The 24,726-nt window shown below is 37.3% G+C and overlaps 1 protein-coding gene across 1 annotated transcript in view; it reads left to right on the forward strand.

Annotated features, from left to right (window-relative positions):
* Ec (ubiquitin specific peptidase echinus) overlaps window positions 1-24,726 on the forward strand; it is an 87,789-nt gene that overhangs the window by 43,510 nt on the left and 19,553 nt on the right. The window contains exon 3 of the mRNA XM_076382962.1: window positions 16,157-16,249. Coding sequence (XP_076239077.1) covers window positions 16,157-16,249 — 93 coding nt within the window. The remainder of the gene's footprint in view (window positions 1-16,156; window positions 16,250-24,726) is intronic.

Here is a 24,726-nt window from a genome sequence, read left to right on the forward strand (position 1 = left end):
AGTGCCTCGTACACCGTTCCCCTTCTGGCCAACGTGGTCACCGTGCTCCTTGGAAAACCGGTTCCCCCTCGATCCTCCTTCAACCTTCCTCTTCTCTGTCCAGCTTCTTCGTCTTCCTATTTTTCTCGGGTTCCACGGCCTCCTGCGGGGTACGAAAACAACGCGGCAACGGCTCTTCTCCGCTTGGTCCAAGACGATGCTCCAACTCGCTGCTGGCCTTTCTTGCGTCGCACATGACAGCTACATTAACCCCTTTCTGTCTCGATGAGATTTCCTCGGTCGCTGAGCTCGCTTTTTGCAATTAGGCGACGTTTAAATGCATATTCGTTGTTAGAATTGGTGAGTTGGTTTCGAGTGAAGCTGATCATTGATGAAGGTACATTTATAACGTCTAGTTGGAGGCAAATGTCAATCCACAAATCGTTGGAATATTCTTCAGTTGGTCTTCTACGGTAGTATTGATATTTTTTGGTACTGATGAGTGTGGTAACTGATTTTATATTACGAAGGACAACTTTTTGAAGGATTTTAGAAAGGTAGATGGATAGCGCGAGAATGGATTTAACTGGTCGACTATCTAGTAAGAGTTTTCGTTTTGTAGTTGACTTGTCTACCTTGGGACTTTCTACCTTTTGTTGGGGAGAGGAATGGTTTGTGGTTCTTGGTGTTTCAAGTCAAAGAAGTGTTGCTGTAAAGTTATAAATGTCTATTTTATTAGTAAATAAATGAAGTGAATTTTAATTTTCGTAGAAATGATATTGAAAATTTAATAAATTGATGAAGAACTGTATGTAATATCAAAAGAACTTCTATTTTAGAATAAGTTATGAAGACAGTTTTTTGAAATACCCAGACATTCAAATTTTCAAATGTTTAAATATTTAAATATTCAAATTGCCACTGTCAGTTACATAATACGTTAGTTTAAGATACAAAGATAAATCCATCTGTAAGAAATCAGTAATGCTGAAATCAAATAACAAGAAGTGACGTTTACAACTACACTATGAGAAAATTGCAAGCCAAGAAGAAACAAATATAGAACAGAACAGACTTAGCGATCAATTTTTTCTCGATTCTACGGTATATCAGTGCTCTCAGCAAAGTCTAAGTATACTAAGCTCACCATTATTTATTACAGATATCTGCTGCAGCCTTGAATCAATAACGGGGACATTTCTCCTGCGGCTCACTTTTATCTCCTTCAGATTCTGCTACATCAAGGAGCGTTCCATTCGAGAAACGCCTCATTAGAGATTGATAATTACTGGCATGAGTGTGTGCTTTGCATAAACCCGTTTGCCATACCAATCCCTCAGAGTCAGACCTAACGATAGAATCTATTTCGATGTGCGTTCAAGAATCTCGAACGATTCAATACCTTCATGTCATTACAAGTTCCATTAAAATTTGTCACAGTGATGTGACACGATTAAACGTAACAATTACTAAACAATCTTTAAAGATAACTTCCACTGACATAAGTACTGCTGGCATGTTTATTTATCACATTAACTTGGAGGACATCAGTGTAACAGCCATGTGACATGAACATGTATCTTATATCTACAAATAAAAATATTAAAAGTACATAGAAGGAATATTGAATGTTTAAACATTTTAAAGACTATCGAAATTTATTTTTCATCTCAATTTTGAGAGTAGTTTTCACCCCCTAAACATTAATATCAGCAGCTAAACAGAATACATCTCTAATATTTTTCGATGCTCTACTCATATACCAAGTTTCATCAAAACCGAAAGATGACTCTAAAGATGCTCCTTGTTATTATAAAATTCAATTTTGGGACTCAAGCCTTTGCATCCGCCAGTACAATAATTCTACAAAAAAGAAATCAATTAGCAAACAAATGCTACCCAATACTAACATTAACTTTGACCATACAACTCCTCCCACATGACACATTCGCTGCCTCGCCTGGAGCAAGCTCCAAAATAGACACTCTCTACGTCTAGCTCCTTCTGACAGCGCTGACACCTTCGTTTTCATCTCCAACTCGAACACCTTCACCGTTCATCCGAATCTCGCTGAAAACTGTAGTTGTAGGACCTGCCGCCAGAGTCCTGTCGCCCTGCGCGACTGCACGCTCGATCGGAACCGTTTCTTGCTCGTATAAATCCGCTGATCGCTGGGGAGACGGTAGCGGGGCCCGTTCCGCGATATTTCAACGTCTTCGGGGCCTCTTCGCGCGTACGCAGCAGCTTTTCGTGGACCGAGACGCGGGAGCTCAGCGTGTTCCAGGGGAAACCTGTTTCGCCGCGCGCTGTCTTCTCGTCGGCTGGATTTTCTTCCTTTTGCTGGGACGAGCGGCGCACGTGCGAGCAGCACCTCTGCCAACGGTGAGCTCCAGCGGAGGGATAAAAAGGGAAAGACACGACTGGACGGCGGATAATTTCCGGGAAAGAAAGGGTTTCAAATTACCTCAGCTTTTAGAGAGAAAAGAATTTTTTGCGTGATTACTCGGACGACGTTACTTCTGCTGAAACAGGGTTTAATACTAAGTAGCGTTGGATGATCAGTCTTCTGTTAGACTGTATCATCGATAAGCACTGCTAATCACTCTTGTTTTCGCTTTCTATGTCGAAGTACAAATTCGTCAGGCTTACTCGTAGTTATGTAAGGACTCTGATCATCCTTTCCCCACTGTACTGTATACAATAAACCTTCCTATAACGCGATTCTCTTGTAATGTGGTTTCCATGTAACGAGGAGCAAAAATTGCGACGAATGGTAGTCTTAAAACGTGGTGCCTCTGTAACATATCATATATTATGATATTTCTATAATATTTTATAGTTGAAATTAATGGGGAATTCCCTTATTTTCTATATAACATGATATGCATTATTCTTTCTGACTTGTCAGAAATTTTCAGCTGTTTTCACGAAGTAACTATATGAAAGAATTATATAGTGATCTCTGTCACGTCGTTTTTGGTAGACAAATGGATCGTGAAATAATTAATGAGCAGACTGTGGGGAGGGAATATTGCAATATTGTGGCGACTGAGAAATAAAACGAGACTCTGCTCGCGCTATTTATAGTAAATCTTATCCTCTTGAAAGACGATCATTTATCTCTTCTCGTAGAGTTTCTGCGTCGTGTTTCGTAGCTTCTTTTCTTCGTGTTCTGCTGACGGTGAGCGGCGCACGTGCGAAACGCGGAGTAGTAAATGGAGATTCAACTAGAATCTCGACAGACTACAGGGCGAGAAGAGATTCGAGGCAGCAAACGCTGTGTCTTTGGTGAAAGGATCAGTATCCTCGCTATTGTGAAATATCTAGCTGTAATGTTATACATTAATGAGTAATGAGAATCGTTGAATTCGGACCCAGTGAAAGAGGTCGCAGATTAATGAACCCTGACTGATTCTTTTTCCTGAAAAAATGAGTAATTCATTTTCATTTTCTGCTTGGAATTAGATGAAAATGGAACTTCCACTGAAAAAGAATTTTTTGAATAAATAATTTTTTTATAAAAGAATCTGGAATTGAAGTATTTGAAATAATAGAGTTATTGTATTTATTTGATATTTTACAATGCTTTACAATGATCATTCATCAATTTATTTTCAAAATTATTGTCTAGGACTGTAGAAAATTATGAATATGTGTCATTTTATTGAATGATATAGTTTTAGAAAACATGTCTTTTAATTAATCTTGTAGATATGGGTGGTATGTAGGTATACGTTAATTGTTAGGTGTTCCAGTTTTAACGAATTGTAAAGAATAGACCTTTGTTACATGTTTCCTTTACAATGAGGCCTTTTCTTGTTATTTCCTCTTGAAGACAAAGTATTCAACACTAACAATTGAATTTCTAAATGCAAAAATATTCTACTACTTACCCCATTAGATTATACTGTCTAATGAGAATAGTTGGATACACTATTCTGCAACTTAATAAGAACACAAGTTATTCTATTGGTTATCAAATTAGTCTCAGAAACAAATACAATATGTTACCATGATTTTTTAGTAATAAAATGTCCTTTCTTGTGATTAATAAACTTTCCACACTCATTTTGACATGAAATCAATTACTCTTTACCACACGTAAAAATTGTAGATACTTCATCAAGCTCCATTTTATGAAAGTTAAAATTGAATCTCAGAATCATAATTGCCTCTCACAGTACGTCTTCCTAGCACACAATTCTCACTTTACACATACATCTCCGCTCCACTGGAACAGACATTGTCCAACACATTGTCTGGAATCATCCAGCAGAGTTCACCTCCACTGCCATCACAGAAACCCGTCCATCATTAACTTTGATAAATTGCTTCACGCTCGGTACATCTTACTCTGGGCGAAGCTCATATCCATGAGTAAATTTGCACGTTACTAGGAACAAACTTTCTTAACAGCTCTGTATTCGAAGATCTATTCTTGGTGCTGTCGATCAATCGTTTAGGGATTGGCGCCCTAGATGATCAACTCGAGGCCTTTTTTTTCGAAAGTCGCTGGTTGTTCTTGCAGTTGTGAATTTGTCAAGTAAACTTTGCAGGAATCGAATCGAGCACAGGTGCATGCAGATGCAATGATTGCACTTTCCTTTCCCCGTCGACTGAGCTGATATCAATGCACTTCGTTTTCTACTTCTTCCTGCTCGCAGCTGGAGCAGAGAGCACGTGCGCGGTGCACGTTGCATGTTGCACGCTGAAGTTCTTGAAATGTCACTAGCCTGTATCGTGTTACCTGGAATCCGTTACCATCGATTTGATTTCTTGATCATAGCATTGTTCTTTTTATTTCGCGTAAATCTTACGTTGAGATATCTATACTTACCTTTTGCAATATAGAATTTGAATTGTTTCTTGGTTTAGTCTTGAGATTATTGCACTGATCGTACCTTTGAGGAAATTCAATTTATATGGGAATAGATATTTTGTATTTTTGTGATTGATATTAAGAAAGCAACAAAAATTTAGAATTGAAATTTGATAAATATAAAATGCTTGGATAATTCAAAAGCTTGAAGGTTTGAATTTAAAAATGTAAAAATTTGAAAATTTAAAAAGTGAATTTAAGAATTTGAAAATTTAAAAAGTGAATTTAAAAATTTTAAAATTTTTAAATTTGAAAATTCAAAAATTTGAAAATTTATAAATTTGAAGAATTAGTAGTAATAAGTGGGTAAATTAATTTGATGCCCATTTACATTTTTATACTTCTAAATAATATTAGTGTTCCTTTATTGTAAAACATTCAGTTCATTATAAAAGTCACCTGTATTAAAAAAAGAAATACTATGTTTAGCAATATTTAAAATTTCATGTTATTTTTCGAAATTTCATAGTATGTCCGAAGACGTATAACGAAGTTAACGGTGTATATTTTTGGACCGCTATGTACCAACGAGAACTGCACTCATTTGCCTAACAATATACCTACGTAATTCACAAGTCAGAAACACAGTATAATCTTAGATCTACGAACTAATTTGCAAACGTCTGATATTCAAGCTACAAAGTCTTAGAACAAGCTTTCCCAATTAATTCCCATGCATGAAAAATCTAACAATGCGTTCAGTGTTAATGGTTGACCTAAATCACTTGATAGCCTATTATCATTGAGTACATCCACTGATACGCTGCATACGCCAGCAGTTCTGTCACGTTCCTACTACATATGTACACAGGGAGTGCTTATCAGTACATACATAGTCAGTTCTATAATTATACCTAGTTCAATAATTTTATCCTACAGTATATCACATATAAATAATTAATTTTCCTCAATTACTTCCACTAGAGAAGGAATATCACATTTCAAAGATCCAAAAGGAAAGGGATTCCCCATAAACGTCCCTCGCGTTTTCACTCACTATGCTTCAGTATCCATGTGATGTAACGAGTACCCATATGCCATCGATGCAGCGGTGACTTCAATTAACTGTAGAGCAGTTTATCTTCGTTAAGTCCTGAACGAGGGACGGCGAATCTCTAGCGGGCCCGAGGTCAATCTGGCACGCGTTGCAGGTGTTGGGTCACTCAGTCGGGAATAAATGTCAACGTAAGAGCAGAAGAGGCACGCATTCCCGGTGCTCGTGCCCCGATCATGGTGAAAGGGAAGGGTTTCGCGTGCAACGTGTCCAACCAAATAGCTGCACATCGCTGCATCTTGCGCATCCTCCTCCGCGACTTTCCGACCCCGATGAAAACGTCGTCGCTGTCTGCCTGCTGTCCTTTGCCACAGTCATTTTCCGCGTTGCATCATCGTGCAATGTGACATTCGAGCATAAAGTCTGGAAGAGAGATCTTTGCTCGACGAAAAAATGTTGCTTCTTTTTGGGGGCTGAGAAAGCTTTTAGAGGAATAAAATAATAGATGAGATTAGAGGCTGTGGTTGCTGCTACGTAAATAGAGAGCCATCATTATTTTGTGAAATATTGCATACTGTGTCATATTATATTTCGTAATGATAGTATTTTTACCTTTTGTATTGATTTTATGAAGATCGAAGTGGTAAAAGTTGTGTTAAATTCAGGAAAAATAACTGCATTTTTGTTGAACCTGTTGAAAATGATAATAAGCAAGTAGAAGATAGCCTCCCCATTAGTGTCTTAAAATTAATATACAATGTTTTGTACAACATGGATCGACTTCTCTACCTCTTTTCAATGTACATTAAAAATGCAGTGATATAAACCATAAATAGTCAGACGCATTCCATCTACTTAATTTCGCTTCAAAAAAATTCATTTTCCAGGGGTTGACATGACACTAAGCGCTATCAAGGCATGCTCGATCCTTTCACAGACTCGAAAATTCCAGCTTTAATCGCATCTCGAGTTTCAAGCCATCAAATGCCAAGAAACGACTGGAGCTTGCTTCTTACAATGATATCGTTTCAAATGTAAATACTTCTCACGCGTGAGGTGGAATCTTGATGGCCACGGGGTCACGCATCACTGGTTAGGGATAAAAGAATCGTTTTAGGCACCTGAAAGTCGAAATGACTGAACCAGAGCCCCATGGTGCTCTCGGCCTATATGAGGCTTTAGCAGGTAGCTTCTACTGACCCCCCGTTTCGAATTGAAAAGCCCTTACCTGCTTCTTTTGTACCTGACGAATGAACCTGCGCCCCCTTTTCCACTGCACTCGTGCTGATGAATATGACGAGGCTGCTGTAGCACCTGCAGCCTGTGGATTCACTCGCACAGGTTACAAAAAGTATTTTCACCGAGCATGGAAAAAAAAGGTGTGATCGAATTAAGGAGGAATTCAATCTTCTGTGACGTAACTTGGGTCACGATTTAAAAGGCACTTCTAGGCATACATTTCAAATAATTCTGTATGTATACAATAACAGTAAAAGAATGAAAATACTAAACAGTAAGAGTTAGGTATTATTTTATTAAGTTGTCACTAATTATTTTTTATGTACAATTTTTAAACTCAGAGACATTTTTATATATTCTGCAACCCCTTGTTGATTTTTCGGGAGGACTGAAATTTCTGAACTGAGAAAAGGGACTGTAATAGTAACCTAATAAATTAGTATATATTTCTTACCTTTTTAATAACTATTTTGAATTTTCTATATTCGATAATAGGTTCTTTGAAAAGATACAGTAACTTTAAAAATAACAAACCTTCAAACGAGCCCAGCAATCAATAGAACAAATATTGTAGTATCAATTGTGCTCTGTGATTGTATCGAAAGTGAAATGCGAATATAGGGATAAAACTGAAATCGAAGGACATACATTTACCACCTGTATTGTATCGAAGGGTGTTGCATGGCGACAGATGCGCTGGTGAAACCCTGCAAAGGGTGTGCATATCGAGAGGCAGTTGAATTACTGCCTGGAACGTGCATGCCATGTATTTAACTATATTATCGAAAAAAATGCCAACGGCTGTGTCACGTAAAACAGATACCAAAGAGTGAAAAACTCGACCGTGAACTGTCTGGTTTCTTTTTCGAAATATTTTTGGGGATACAGATTTAAACAGATTTTGGTTTCAATTCACTTTGTCTGTACTAAGTTTTATTGCATTTCAATTCTACAATATCTAATAATTAAACCTTGGTATTAACTTTCCATTCTTTTATCTTTAAGATGACATAGAATTTTATTTTATTCCTACACACAAGTAATTAAATATTTTATGTCACAAAACAATTGATATCAGCATAAGTACGTATTTTGATTAAGTTTCATGAAATTTCAAATCATGTAATTTGCATCAGCACACCTTTGAATCTTGATTCTTTTGCGTTTCACATATCAGAATCATTCATGATGGAAAGTATTGTCACTCCTTGTTACTGTTGTGTTCTGCGTATTAATATTACCATTGTATGTCAAGAGGTAATGAATAAACAATCACTGTTGTGCAGCAATGTGATACAGCCTAAATGCATGTCGAATTATACAGAATCAGAATATCATGACATGTTCCAAATTTTGTATTGCAAACAGTCAATGTTGTATTACTAAAAGTAATTTATTTATTAACTATTCATGTAGGCATTATGCTTCTATTTCCATATAACTTCTTTGACTGTTAAGAACTTTATTATTTTCTATTTCAATAATAAAGTACAATTGATAATTTTCACCTAAAGAATTTCACATTCAATATACGAATAATTTGATGTATATTTCTGTAATAATAATTCAACAAAATATTTTTAACTCGTTCAGCACCAAAAAGAATTGAAGTAAAACGATTTTATTATATCTCGCACGTAAAGTTTTGAAATCATAAATATAATAGTTAAACGTAACGTGCATACAGTTCACACATATGCAATTAGCAGGAATTCATTTGCAAAGAATGTGCAGGAGTGTCAATAAATAGGATAATGGATCGCAGGCATGTGAGACGATGACTTTTTCAACTTGACATTACGTGCTCATCACTATCCGCAGCTGCAAACTATTAGGGCATCTGAAACAAAGGCTGATGCTATTGCATTTCCCGCCCACGTTGTTTTCAATGGGAAAGATTGGTTGCTCGATACAGAATCTCATGGAATACACATTATACTTCACTTTATAATGCTGAAGAGAATGGCTTCAGATGAAAGTTGAAAATTGTAAAACAATTAGGAAAACAAATGATTAATTATTATCAAATCTCTTCCATTCATATAAAAATGTAAATCGACCACCTATGTTTCTGTAACAGTTTCGCCAAAAAAAAGGTTCAGACAGAGTCACAACAGCGGAACATATGAGAAAAATATGTGGCGCCAAAAAAAAAACGTAGAGGCAAGTTCTTTGAATACTTGGAAAGACAATCCCTGTTCTGAGGTATTGGTACGATTCTTCAAGAACTCGTAGGAGGTCTGCAAAGCATCCCAGTAAAGAGGAGAGGCTAGCACGACCGTGAGACTGATGGCGGTCTCTTTGTCGTCGCACTCCGTTTTGCTCTTCCGAAAAGAAAGTCCTTCATTGTTGGTGGGCCCAGCAAGTGGCGTCTGGAAATCCTCAAATAATGCCAGACCTATGGAAAACTGGCGTCCTACGTGCTTAGGAATATCGTCTCCTAATTGTAGAGCGCATTTCGGAGCCATACGACTCAAGTTTCCTCTTAGAATTGAGTTTTTGCCTTCGATACATTTCTAACGTGCAGTAGAACAAGTATATTAGAAAATTCTCTTAGAATAAATTTTAGTGATTTTTGACACACCGTATCTATATTATATTTCTATAATATGTCCTTTCTTAAATATTTCGAATTCTTGGAATTGAAAAGTTAAACGCTCTCAGGTGCACTCTCATTAAAATAATTGACTCTTTATACATGTCCATCCTTTATGTTAGCAGAACGATGTAAACGTGTTTAAACTCAACATGTGCCGACACTTCCATAAGCAAAAAGGCTCAAGTTTTCGTATTCGCGTGCAATTACACTCTTCGAATGTCCTCAAGCATTCTGTGTTGCAATAACGACGGGTAACGTAATAGTCCCAGCCTTTCTTTCCATTGTGCTGATACACAGAACAATTTACTAACGTTTATCGATTGGCGCCCAACGAACGACCATATGTGCCCACACACGTTGCACATATGACAATAATTACGATTTTTTCGAGCAGTGGTGTGTTGCAAATGAACGGGATGCGTCTGTTAAAGGTTTATATTTTCGCGAATTCGTGAAAATGATACTTTGGGGTAATGGGGTGGAATTATTTCTTTTCATGAAGTCTAAATGGTTTCATCTTCTTTCTTTGTACATGTCGCGTATGTACTTCGATAATGGCACAACTCAAAAAACGTGATTTTTGAATTACAGGTATAAATCAGTCTGATGAATGTAGCTTTATTTATTATAGAAAGTTTACTAATTAAAGATCAGAATTATAGAATTTATTCTAAGAACTATTTTTAGCCTAATTATCTAAATCAGATATATTCATTAGTAAAACTACTCTTTATGTCAGTATTATGTCTTTAATAAATAATTTTCTCCTAAACTCATACTTAAATAGTTTTCCGCTTCTCCTAAAAAACATGCTTTTCTGAGTTGTGTCACTTTTGCAATATTTATGCGAATATTATACATATTTTCGGAGTTTCATTTAAATTTCGAGACCTTCGCGATCTCCATTAATAATATTATTCCCGATTGCATAAATAAGACAATCAATCATTCCACGATTAGCATGGTTGGTCTCACCAATCACCATTCTCAACAAAATTTAAATCCACCATGGAACTGGAATATTCATTCAGCAAAACAACAATGACATCGACGCGAAAGTTTTCCCGCCACGTTCACAAACACCGAATCAGTTCGCACGCTAACAAAAGGTCCGTCCTCCCCTCGCGCAAATTAGCGCAGGAGGCAAACTAAAACCTCTAAATCTAGATATGCATCGGAATAGCTTGAAGGGAAAAGGGGAGAGTTCCCAAATAGCCCGCTCATTCTTTCCCGAATCAAATTGCGTAACAATCTCGTACCATCGTAGCGTAACGTAAAACGTTGTCCGTCCCATGATTGCCTCCTCTCATCCGTCTCCGCGTCGCCCTTCATTCCTTCCCTCCTCTACCCTCCTCCCTGTCGCTATACGTACCTTCGCCAGCGTCTTCTCTCCCCACGCGGGGCCTCTTCCGCGGCCCTATTCACCACTTCCCCTTTCCGCTCCCTCGAAAAGGAGGAATCGCTCTCCCCACCTCTTTTCTCCCACCATTGGCCGTTACAACTGACCCCGGGCCTCTCACCCACGCTGGGGCCCTGTAGTAAAAATGGCGGCCTGTGTACACTGTACTATACGCGCCAGGAACGGATTTTACAACCTGTCTGTATATTTTATTATTTACTTAGGCCCTCCTTTCGGCTGCCGCAGTTCTTAATTGGGATTCCAACTGTTCTTGGGGTGAAGAGGTAGAAGAGTGGGTAATGTTTATTGCAGAAATATGCATTCGTGCTTTTGTTGGAAGTTAGAGTGGTAATAGCGTCATTTGGGGAAGGTAGCCTGCAGACATTTTTTGAATTTGGGTCTTATGGTGCATCGACCTCTAAGTCATTAAAAATTATGGTTTATAGCCGGGTCAATGAGCCGAGTCTGCAGATGTAAACAAATGCACAGGCTTGATATCTATCACTGACTCGACTTGTTGACTTGACTCTAATTCTTCTTTGTGAAGTCATATTCCTTGATACATTTTAACTTCTTTCAAGAATTCTAAGTAATCCTGTCTTTAAGAATAACGACTCGATATACACAAGAATTCCAAATAACATTAGCAATTCTGAAAAACATCAGAGCAAGATAGACTTTACAAACAGAACTCCAGGAAACAATACCATTAATTCCGAATTTAATTCTCAATGAACAGACTCAAAGACAACAGCCTCATCAATCATACCCCGCAGTAAGCAAAGGAAACAAAAATTCAAATTCCCATAAAGCCTCTCAGACTCTATATCCCTATCGACCATAGCGTGGCAATGAACGCTGAAACAGGGGAGAAAGTATCATCCAAGACTAAAGCAATCCCCAGGCCTCTGCGTTCCTGCGAAGCCCCAAGCCTGTACACTCCAAAGGAACAGCACTCTCTGCAGCCCACTGCAGACACCGTGCACACTATAGCACCTATGCCAGCATCTCACTGTGTTCGAACTATAGCACACGCCGAGCGCTGCATGCTTCCGTACCTGTCCGCAGGAGTCCCACGGGCGCTGCTGTCGGTCTGTAGTGGTCCCAGCCCTGTGTGGGCATTGTTGCACCGACGCCCGGCTAAGAGAGTACTCCTTTGCGCGCGATCCAAGTGTCGTCCTACCGTAACCGTGTCAATCAACGCTTTGTGGATGATGTACAGTGCTACTGGTTCATTGCTGATCATCGACCGTGGATGATCTTCCGCGCGGTGGTGAATCGCGAGTCGCGCGGGCCATTCGAGATCGAGAGTCGTCCATGCAAGACTTGGTCAGCGGAGAAAGAGCGATGAAGCAGGAGCAGCGACCCAGGAGGCAGGCCCTCTTCCAGATCGCCAAGGTTTGCATTTTTCGCTGATCACCGCGGACCATGGCCGCTGCCTGGCTTGTGGCAAAGACGATCGACTTTCGGCCGCGGTTGGATACGCTGGAATAACGCGTATACCGTTACCTGTGTCTTGATGCTGAGGCGGTGTACTTGTTGATACTGCGTGTTCGCTTTAATCCAGCTGTGAATATAGATTCTAATTTGCTAATAAGGTATTGTTATTTAGGTTTGTTGTGTGAGGGACTGAGCGAAGGATTTGGGTTTCTGCGGTGAGGTTCTGAGATTGGAAATGGCGCGATCATGGGAGGTCGAGATGCTGGGAGGGGAAAGGTGTCCAAATGAGGCGGTCCTTTTGTGCTACATAGCGAGTCTGGTGTTTTGTGTTTCAGTTTTGGAGTTGTCTGACTTTGAGAAAGTAGTATTGTGTATTCCTGCTTGTGGACAAATATGAACGATAAATTGAGGGTTGGGTTTAGTATTTTGATTAGGAATTTATTTTCACTTTTGGTCTTCAAGTTTGAATAGAATTGACTCTGGGAAGATCTTAAAGAAAAGTTGGTACCTTTAATTACATAGCTATTTCTGTTGGAAAATGATGTATTGTCAAAGCTGTAAATACTTCATGGTATTTAGTATCTGCATAATACTTTCTAGTTTTGTATTTTGGTTAAACTGGTTAGCGAAGGTCCTCAGATGCATGTTCCATATAATCAACAATACTGATAATTATTTTTAACTATAGGACTCCTTCCTTCCCTTTTGTTGTCTCGATTAATCAAAGTTAATTATCAATTAATCGTTTCTAGATCAGCATTGCAACAGAGGATAAAATGCATTTACATACGTTGTACTAGGTTTCCTATTAGATGAGATTGCGAGAAACCGCGTGTACGTGGAACTCGCATGGAATCGTTGGTTACACATGCAAATTAGCGCGATCACGGTGGGAAACGTTATACTTTTCTGACGAAATCAAAGGTTTATGTATTTTTCAACGCACAAAAAATGGTATGAGAACTGGTCAATGATAGAAACCGGATTTTCTTGGAGAAATATACAGACTGGCATCAAAAAGAATAAAAAATTGCTGTATAGGATATTATCACTTACAAATAATTAATAATACCATTATTAGTATTATTTTATTATCAGTGCAGAAATTTCACAAAAAAGATTGAACAAACTTATATCTAAAAACAGTATTGACCAATTTTCTATGACAGATGTTGACAGTAAATGGTAGTAAATAAATGGCTTAATTGTTAGGTACACTAGAAATACGATCAAATGCCTCGGAGTCATGCAACAATAACTGGGTATTTAGAGCATCCTGAACTCCTAAAGCGTAAATGATTATAATTTCCATCACCTTACCTTTTGAATTTCTTCATAACAAGAATATAGTTAATCAGAAATAAGTGTGATTTAATTGATTACATGTTATCTCTTTATAGGAGAAATTAGTATTTAACTTTTTGTTAGTGAAACTACAGAATTCATGGAAATTGTATTAAAATTTTATGTATGATTAATACCATTTTTTACCATAAATCTTACAAATAAAATTGTCGATGAATTTTGCACTCAATAATGTATTGATTTGCTCACAATTGAATGGTTAAGAGCCCTGTTATTCTGCATGAATAATTGTTACAGCGAGGTATCTCAGAGGACACATTTACTTGCTAATCAGTTAATCAATAGTCAATTAATATGTATCGAGACATTACCAGTACTGTCACTCTTTATTAACTAACACAAATTAGTCAAACTATTACATGTTACTCATTTTATATGAGTATCAATATTGTTTTCGCTGTTACGATCAATATTTCATAAACAAATAAAGGAATTCATAAATTACTTTACGATAAAAAATATAAAGGTATATAAACTTTCAAACTACATTGGTCATTTTATTACTAGTAGTATTATCAATAGTATTACGAACATTCACATACAATACTTTTTTATTCAATCCTCAATTGTATTCTATTTATTCATAAAGCCAGTATTAGAAGATTCCAGTAGCTGGAAAAATCGAGCACGTACGAATTGGTGTGGAGTGGCATATCCATTTTCGACACTGAAAGCACGAGTGCGTGTTGGGTTCTACGCACAGAGGGGAAGTGCACGTTATAGTCGAAGCATGCACTTGTCCCTCAAGCATCGTGGAACAGTCTGACCTGGGAGCAATATCCATGCACTCCTGCTGGAAGGACCCTGTTCACTCGTTGGATCCCACGACCCCACGAGTCTTTCAAAACATGTTCATTCAATGAAAACGCTTTCCGCATATAGACTTCGTTTCTTCTCTTTTTTGCAATGATAATGCCTTCTGAAAAAACGCCACTAGTATTGTACCTGCGAGAATGAATGGAGATCAAGTTCAATATTATTTGCAGTTTTAGTGTCGAAGTTTGTTACATTCGAAAGTATTAAAAGATTTCTGCAACTCAAAGAATAACGTGAAACTGTTTATCAGAGAGAAATAAAACTGCTTTCAATCAATAACGAACTTCATCATTAACTGACCCGAATTCATGCAATTGATTTCGCACGAATAAGTTTTAATACGATTCGTCAATAAATCTTGGTCCTCGTATCAGGCAAAAAAAAGTAACTCGTAAAAATTGCCCAAGCGTTCTACAAGGCGAAAATTCATTTCGCCTTTCGAGCTAATTAAATCGGATCTTTCTATCGCAATGAGTGCATTTTATTACGATTTCAGCTTTTACAATTAGCTTAATTGTATATGGCACGATTTCTTTCAACTCAGACTACATTCATTGCATTAATTTTATTGAAAAAGAACGAAAAGCAGCAAAATCATTCGTTCATCATTCTCGCTGTAAATTATAGCTAGATTCGACGAAATTCCAAGTTCTACAATTAGCTTAATTGTGTATGGCACGATTTCTTTCGACTCAGGCTATATTTCTTGCGTTAATTTTATTAAAAATGAATGAAAAGCAGTAAAATCAGTCAGTCATAATTTTCGCTTTAAATTATGGCCACGTTTGATGAAATACCGGATATTTAATCCGTGAACACCGGAAAGACGAAAACAATGTTCCGCTATGCGACAGGACATGGCCGCGGAAATTGTGATTTACTTTCCTTCCGAATAAATAACGCGTACGCGACACGGTGAAGTAACAAACTATCGTGCGTGGTTGGAGACTCGTTTCACCCATGCTATTGTCATATTTGCATACTTCCTCGTGTTGCGTGCACATCTACACAGAATCGTCATTCATTCTCTCGGTGCGAGAAACCCAGATTTGTTGTACCAATTAGCATGTCCTATAATGACGTTATTATGGTAATAAGGTAAAAATGTGAGTCTAAATAAGGCAAGAAGTTGGAAGCTTTTCAATTGACTCAAACCTGAAAAGAAATTAAGATGGACTGCTGATTGCATATTTCAAAAATAGAATCACTAAATCTAATGTTACTATTATACATAAAGGTACGAAATAGAGAAATAGTACACAAGAACTACTATTAAAATTAATTAATTGAAGTGAAGGCAGACTATCAACATATCCAATAATGACTTTAAAAAGAAAGAGGACGTCGTCGTTAAGCGTTCTTAAATTTTCTTATTACAAGTATTTGACATTTTACTTGAAAAAGAAACTCTCGGCTCTACTAAAAATCATTTTCCTTGCATTTCAGGTGTTATGGCACCTCGACATCTTTCGACGGAGCTTCAGGGAGCTTTCAGGACATGCTTGCATGCGGGAATCCTGCATCTTTTGTGCCCTCAAGGTAAGCGAGATGAATCGAAAACAAAGAGTAGAATAAGAACGCGAAGCTCGTTAAGGCTGGCATCGCCAGAGTGACTAAATGCACGCCTCGAAAGGCGGGTTGGTCAGTAAAGTTATTTCATATTGAAGACACGTGACGAAATGGACAGATTGTGAGTAGAAGAATATACGCGTGAAGGGACGCTCCTCGATTCACTCGGTTGCATATGTAATGAGACGTCATGTGCATTTGATTTGTGGGCCAAACATAGATAGAATTTATATCACCACTTTGCATTTGTTTTTATACAGTTTGTTTAATTTTATATGTTCACTTAACTGTACACGCCTAGTTGTGTATTGCACATATAGCTTTAATTGGAGTAGTGTTAATATTCAAGTAGAATTGTAATACATTATAACATGTACATATTTAAGGACCACTCTGATTCCATTAAAGAAGAACTAATTTTAGTATAAAGAAGCAGAAGTGATTTAAGTCGAAGATGCATGTGCAGGGTTGATACGATGATGATGTCATTGGAAAATAGTGTTCTGGAGATTTCAATGCCATCAACAGGAATTTCAGTAATATTATAGTAATATGAATTCTATAAAATTGGAATATAACAAAACTGCAAATAAGGACAAATATTTATATAATATCAATACTAAGAAAATATTTTTACTCAATATGTACTGAATAAAATAAACTTTTGATTTATCTTAATGTATAATAATAATAGAATGAATCCAAGGGGTATCATATCTACACTGAATGAAACCCGTCAGGAAATGTTGGTATCATTAACAAGCGCCTTGACATCTTCACGTATCGATGAGCACCGATGATCTTCTAACAAAAGTGGACAGCCTTGAGCGGTTTTCGCGGCTGGAGGGTGACACTTGCTTCGAGTGATTTCGATCGTGCGATGTTACCAGTAACCCAGGCACTTAAGAAATCCCACGACGATAATGAAATATGCTGGATCTGAAGGGCTGGTGCACTCGAGATAAAAGAGTCTAGGCGCTTGAAAACTTAAGACGAATGAAGATTACTTTACCGTTCTCGCGTACCGTATCCACTTCATGTTACAGCGCTAATCTCTGTGCAGGTAATCTAATCTGGAAAGAGGAGTGTCCCTTCTTTTTCTTTCCCAGAGGATGAAGATAACGTCTATGTTATAAAATAATTGCTGATCGGTTGGTTAATAATGATCATTTGAAATAATGTGAAGAGATAATCGAAACAAAAAAAGGCCTATGGAAGTGAGATTATAGATATCTCTAATGATGGTTCAAAGTTCTTGCTCCATGATCAGAAATGGGGAAAGAAGAAACTAGAGAATTTAGAATAATTTTAAGGGCATTTGTAAACTAAGCATCTTATAATTTCTATTGCTAGAGTGTTAGATCTATAATCTGTTCATTTAGAATTGGTTTAGAATTCTTTAAACAAAAGTAAGTCTTTGATAAGCAGAAAGTCTCAAAACTAGTATCTGAAAACAGTTATTAGTCAGCATACTATTTTTGAATAATGCTTTGCATGATTATTGCCTATTTTCATTCTCATATTATTACCCCTATTCGTTTCTGCTTTTTAATCAGACCACAGTAGTTTGATATCACGTAGGATAGATTTTCTGAATATAATTCGTCTTTTTACTGAGCCAATAACGAGATGTATCTGATTGTAATCAACAGATTCGAATAGAACCTCCTTAAAGATGAATTCTGCTTTGCATACTATTGAAGCATTTCCATTTGCGTCTAATTTAATCGAATATCAGTGGAAGCAATCAGTGTAACGGGCATCTCGCAGCGAGCCTTTCTCCAGTAAGATACACATTCTAAGCTGTTCACTGAATGGTAGAAGGAACAGAGAATATCTCTCCAAGTTGGTGGTTCACAGTATAGCAAACTTGGCCATGAAGGTTCTGCCATCTATGGTTGAGAGCAGACGAGTCTGGACCTAAAGGGTATCTTGAAATGAAGAGGACACTCTAGCTCCAATTGTAGAGTTCGGAGTGGTCGAGTATGAACTTTTATTCATTAGAAGCTTCGTTAATCAGAAAAGCAATATACTGTAGTGTCTACTGTGCTATTTAATATCACACGCAGAACACGATGTATTACACAAAATTTATTCTATAGTTGAAGATAGATGAATCTGGGTTTGGACTTTGGGTTTGTGCTTTATGGAAATATTTTCTATAGCAAAATTAAAAAATTACTCTTGACGTGTGATATTTTTTAGATTAAGAGAATTCAAAAGATATCACATTTTTTATACAAAATTTTATTTATTCCATAGTATGAAAGATGTATACATTTTTACTTCAAAAATTGGATCTCCTAATCATGTTATCATCTCCAAAGGTTATTTGCAATTCGTTATTTCCTATAATTCCATGTTATCTCCAAAATAATTTTTTAAACTCTACTTGAAACAACTTCCATCCTTTCGAGGAAAGTATAAAGGGAACTGTTTCTTAATTTCTGTATCTGAAGCATCGCGCATTTGAAGTTCGGAGGAGAAGTAGAAAACGCATAGGATCGTCCCCGACATTCTCACGGGGTTAATTAGCAATCTCGAGAGAGTTAATTGCCGCAGGCAAAGGGTACCCTGTTTCCAGCGAAGTTTCGCAGAGGTAGGCCTTTGGCTCGAAGGACTCGTGTGTTACTTTATATGTAATTTTCTCGTCGTACGATTCTACATAGTCTAGTCTTCAATGTCAAGACGACGTCACTTATTAAAACGAAACTTGACTATTTTTCTGTGCCCCTTTATTTCTAATTTTCTTTTAATTGAAAGGAGAAGTGGTATAGGAACTAACTCTAGAACCACCAAGATATATCCACTATTTTAATATTTAGAAAAAAAAGCAATCTTACTATATTTCGATTAACACTTGCTAATAATAGACCTGTCAAATCCTTTTTAGGACTATCAAATTTAACTTTCTGGTGGGAACAGGGCAGGTTCTCACATACCAGAAGAGGGGTACGTGTTCCACTGAAGAATTCGACCTAACCAGAGATACCTTGGTGATTCACCACATACATATTTCAAGGGTCGAAACTCCTTCAGGGTTAGAGCGAAACGAGACGACCCTTTACCACGTGCCACAGGCGATGCCTTTGACTTTACGACCCCCAGACTTCACGCGTTTCAGTCTCATCTATTTTTGCATACTGTACGATTTTTTTTATTATGATAGATCACACTTTACTTTCATAACGGAATGCAATTATTTTTTAGTGAGATTATACTGTGAGAAATATCTTTCAGATATTAAGTTTCAATGTACATAGTGTATGTATTGTGTAGTTTACTAAGAAATTAGAGTCCTTAAGAATTGTTAGTATTGACTATAGAATTTGTCAAATTTATTTTAAATTTAGTTATCATGTTTGGATAAGTTGATTAAATACTCAAATAGAAATTGGAGCGTCTTCGACTAATTTTAAATAATTTACAAACGACTCCAATTTCACTCCAAACGACTTCAATTTACAATTCACTCTAGAAGTCACTTTTACTTTACAAATTGAGGTTCCAGATTTAGACTTAGATATTCTTTAAATGAATGCAATAGTGCCTCTAAAGAGGCCTTTACTCATTCAGCAGAAATAAATTGTATATTTATACTCGCTACAATTCTATTTAAAGTATTCAGTTACTTTAATATACTCAATACTAAGTAAAGTAACTAACATTTCCAGTAATAAATTACCTAAATTTCTTCACTATTCTTATCTTAAAAACAAAAAAAATTCAAAAAAAAAATTCACATTGCACTCAGACTAAATAACCACCTAAAAATAATCTTTCATTTAATGTTTCACCTTATGCGCTCATTTAAATACAATTACCCCATGCGTAATGCACATTCGTTGCAGCACAAACTTACTAGCTACCTCCTCGTAACATCCGTGCAATTAGAAGTACTTAAGAGCCTTCCGCTTAATTTTTCGTGCACCGAACATAGTTACATCTCCAACATGAAAGGAAACGATAATGACTAGTCATTTGGGCAATTAGGGAACGTTATCGAATCCCTGGATTTGTTGTCGTCAGATGAACAGTTACTTCACTGGACTCACGTGTAACACTCGAGACAACGGAATTCCCTCTCATTTTACCTACTGGCAAGAGTACGATCTGCGGTGACATTGCGGTGGCAGTGTTGGATCGTTGCACTGGTCATGAACACCATCGGTGGGTGAAGTTCGTTTCCGGGCGTGTAGAGTGGCTCTCTTGAACTTGCACGTCTTGGCAGCGTAGAAAATCACCTGGGTGACCCTGACTATCGTTAAAAAGCTAATTGCTTTAGCTGCTTCTATTAGTCGCTCGTGGGTGTTTCGTAGACATGGGTAATTGGGTTTCTTGGCCTGTGTGTTATCAGTGAAACGCTAAAGGGGTTTCCTTTAGAAGAAATATCATCTCTTTAATCTGTGGTGAGAAAGTACTCTATTGGTTCTTAATACTTATTTGGTGATTTGGAAATCAAGATGATGATTAAGAAATCAAGACGTCATATGATATTGATTGTATGTCCATTTTATGAGGATTGTTATGAGAGAGCTTTAATAACAAATTAATGAGAAATGTAGACATTTATATGATCAGTTCGACTTGTTCTCGTTATACACCTCTAATTAATATAAAATAAAATATCTAAATCAAAGTAAGTCTCACAATTTGGAAGCACCTAACGTCCTATATTTGCATGTATTCATTCACGAAAAATTTTATATTCCATGGTTATCCATGTTCTTCGAACTAAAGGCGTCGAAGCGAAAGCGTAGGAGGATCATCTCAGTTTAAATATTCATGCAACAGCCTCTCGTGCGGAGACGTCGTTTAGTATTCTGCTGTATTTAGGAAGAAGGAAATACTATGAAACCTACGCGTTTCAAGTAGCTACTTAACTTACGCCTGGCCGCCTACCCGTGATTAAATAATAACGAGAAGTGAATGGCGCTTGGATAGATAGCTGTTTCATTGTAAAATATTTAAATTGGAACATTGGACTGGGCAAACGTGTTTCTGAAAAGTAAAGTAGCCATGTCGAAACAGCGTGTAATACAATTATAAGAAATAGTGTTATTGAATCGCTGTTGAGAAATCAATTACTGGAAAATGATAAATAGGGATTGACTCGTACAACCTTTTCTAATCATCATATACTGATATGTGATAAACTAAATATATTTCTTTGTAAATTGAAAATTCTCAAGAATCCCACATATTCTAGTTCCATCTCTAAACGAAACAATAGAATATTCCTATCTAAAATTTTCCTTTTCTTTTCTTTGTAGGACCCTAATGACTCGAATTTGAATATTTCCTATATTCCTAAAACTTTCACGTAGCGCTGATTTTCTGTTTCTTTTAACTTCTCATAATATTCCAAATTGAATTAAAAATAAAGAAAATGCTTCTAGATTATCAATGAACGCTAGATGTCTCATCGTCAGTAGTGGATCTTAAGATGCAGACTTCTTCGTTGAATGATTCAACATATCCCTTTCCAATGGCTCTGCCAGGTAGCTGTGGTCACTTTTTCCGTTCCCCATGGTTTTTCAGGTTGAGCGTCGCGTAGGCCCCGTTTCCTCCGTATTGGTGACACAGGGCCCACTCTCGTATCTCGTACGCTGGGCTGGATATGTAGAACTGGCTTTGTCCCAGTCCCCGTAGTACGGGCCCCTCTCATATTCTCGTACGATTCACGTACACCTTTACGATCACACAGAACCGTTCCTCCTCGTGACTCTCTCGTAGTTCTACGAGAGGTGGACCTCAGGGACGTAAGAGTAACTGGACGCTGCGGTTCAGTAGAATCGAACTGAGTAGCTTCTCATAAATTTAAGAATCACTCACGATCATTCTGTGAATAATTCGTATTACTTCATGAAATATAATTCTTTGACAATTTTTTGTTAGTTTATTTGGATCACGAACTGCCTTTTTCTTAATTATTTCATTATTGAATTATTAGCTAAAGAGGTTTTTATTTTATTATTGTTAGAGACAGACAGAATCACTACTTGAATTCTTTTTCCTTTTGGAGCAAGTGTTTAATACTTATAGAATTATTTTTTTAACTTGCTTTTGAAGTTATAAAAGAATCCAAATATTTCTTATCTCAAACCACTTCGAATTAAGTTCTTTTTTAGCTTGTGTAGTAGGTAGCTGCATTATGTACTATCTCGATTTAAATGTTACACAACATTTACATAAATTTCGTGATTTATTTGTTCTTAAAAGATTCGTTACAATTAATTTCAAAGTAATTTCAGCCTAATTTGCATATTTTATTACTCTAATTTACTACGTTGCATTTTATTATATCTGATTTAGTGAGCTGGAACTGTATGATCTTTTTTTCTAAAAATCATATTGCTTGCTTTCTTCACAGTGAAAGTGCTCGATAATTTACTAGAAAGAAAGGTCGAAAGATTATTATTAGCTTTAAAGTTAATTGAACATAGATGTTTGTGAAGGTAGTTCTGAAATGAATCTTACAGAAGTTCAACTTTCTGATAGTTGTAACTCTTTGTCCTTCCTATTTACGTGTCATGTGCGATAAGAAACGGTGTCAGTATATATTGTGTGCGCTGATAACGCAGTCTGGATAATTAGAACTTTCTCTTGTGATGTAATCCTTCGAGTCAAGCATGTTAAGTATTTGCAAAAAGATTCGCTATTTTACTTCCTGGATGTTAAAGGATTAGATCTCTGTTTTATATACTTATGACTTTTGAAGAGAAATGGAGCACAATAAAATATTGCACACATAAAATTAATTTTTTGTAATAGTGCATTAGAGATTCGCTACGATTTTAATTTTTTAATTATTTTTTGGGGGGGAAAATCGTATAATCGAATTAATTTTAAAAATTGAAAGATTGTTAACAGATGACTGACATGGATCATATACTTCTGTACTTTTTATGCCCCACCGCAGTAATTTTCTATGTTTAGAAAGTGGTTAAAAATTTAGTTTTATTCCCCTATATGTCAGGAACGAACCCTTAATTGTGTCCTCCGAGCAGCACCTGTACTGAAGTCCCCTTCCAAACATGTTTTCCAGCAATCGATTCTGGCTGAATGCGAATCATCATTGGAATATAAAAGTTTTATTACAAGAATCATGTAAGCACTTTCTAATTAATTAAACCTTTAGTAAAAGTTCAGGTACAATAAAACATTGCACAGCAACGCTGAATAAAAGTCACTATAATTTCTCTAACTCAGTATTTTTAAAATACTTAAAAACAATGACCACACTTATAAAATTAAACAACAAAAAATGTTAGTGGTTAACAAACCTCGTATTTCCCAAATTCACAAAATCTAAAAATTCAAATTTATCACCTGCTTCTTATTTTTCGAGCATACTTTCTTACAAAATAAACTACTATTAAGAAATACAAAAATTAAACCACTTGTTCTTTAAAACAACCACTAAAACATTCAATTATCTATCACAGAAGATTACAACTATATAATTTTACAAAGAATTAGTCTCAAATGAAAGATGATTTCACTTCTTAATCCTTAATGGGTTAAACAAATAAGATCTACCTCAAAGATAAACGAACTGCTCCCTAAAATGCACCCTCCTGTATAATCTCCTCAGCAGAACCACGAATCCATAACGAGAAGCCACTGTACACCTGTAAAACGTAAAAAATTTGCCCCGTGTCGAAAGGGTGCTAGAAAAGAGGTCGCTGAAGAACCCAAAGGATACGCTCCTGGTTGGGCCGCCAGGTTGGTGAACGTAGGACAGCTAACCAGATGACGTCATTGGCTTCTCGGGTCTATGGAGGGCCCCGTGGCAGCGGTAGGGGAAAGAAGGGGGCAGCCATCCGGCCCCTCGGCAAGAAAGAAGAGGAAGAAAGACCGAGCGAAGGGTGGGGGATGTTCTCCAGCACTGCTGGAGCCGCTGCTCTCAGGTACGAGCGCACGGTGCCGTGTGCAGGTAGTCCCGTGCTCGTTCTCCACGTTTCTAGCCGCGATCGAACAGTTTCGCCCGTCTGGAAACGATCGCCTGGCCAACCCCTGCTGCACGACGCTGTTCCGCCCTTTCCGTGCAGGACAGTCCACGGTGGCGAAGCGTCGAGGGTTGGAACGCAGTGGCAATCGCGAGTTCGACTGACACGGTCGATCCACGGCGGACGACAAAGTGGAGCGGCGAAGGAGTCCACAGAGATCTCAGCTGCGCCATTTGCTGCCGATCGTCGAGGAAGCGATCCAAGCGGAAGCAGATACCCTTGCGTGGCCACGCTCGAATTGCCAGCGTCCAGGGAGGATTACGAAAGATCGGATTTCCATCATCGTTCGCTAGTACCAATTGCCACGTGACTTGAAAGTGGAATGCCACTCGGAGGATGAGGAGTGATTTTTGTGATGGACGATAGTGAAGGGAAGGGGCAGAGCAGGAAGCTCGGTGTTCGTTGAAGCGGAAACTGTATGAGAATATTTATTAA

The sequence above is a fragment of the Calliopsis andreniformis genome, chromosome 8, assembly GCF_051401765.1.
Source record: "Calliopsis andreniformis isolate RMS-2024a chromosome 8, iyCalAndr_principal, whole genome shotgun sequence".
In the NCBI taxonomy this organism is placed as follows: Eukaryota; Metazoa; Arthropoda; class Insecta; order Hymenoptera; family Andrenidae; genus Calliopsis; species Calliopsis andreniformis.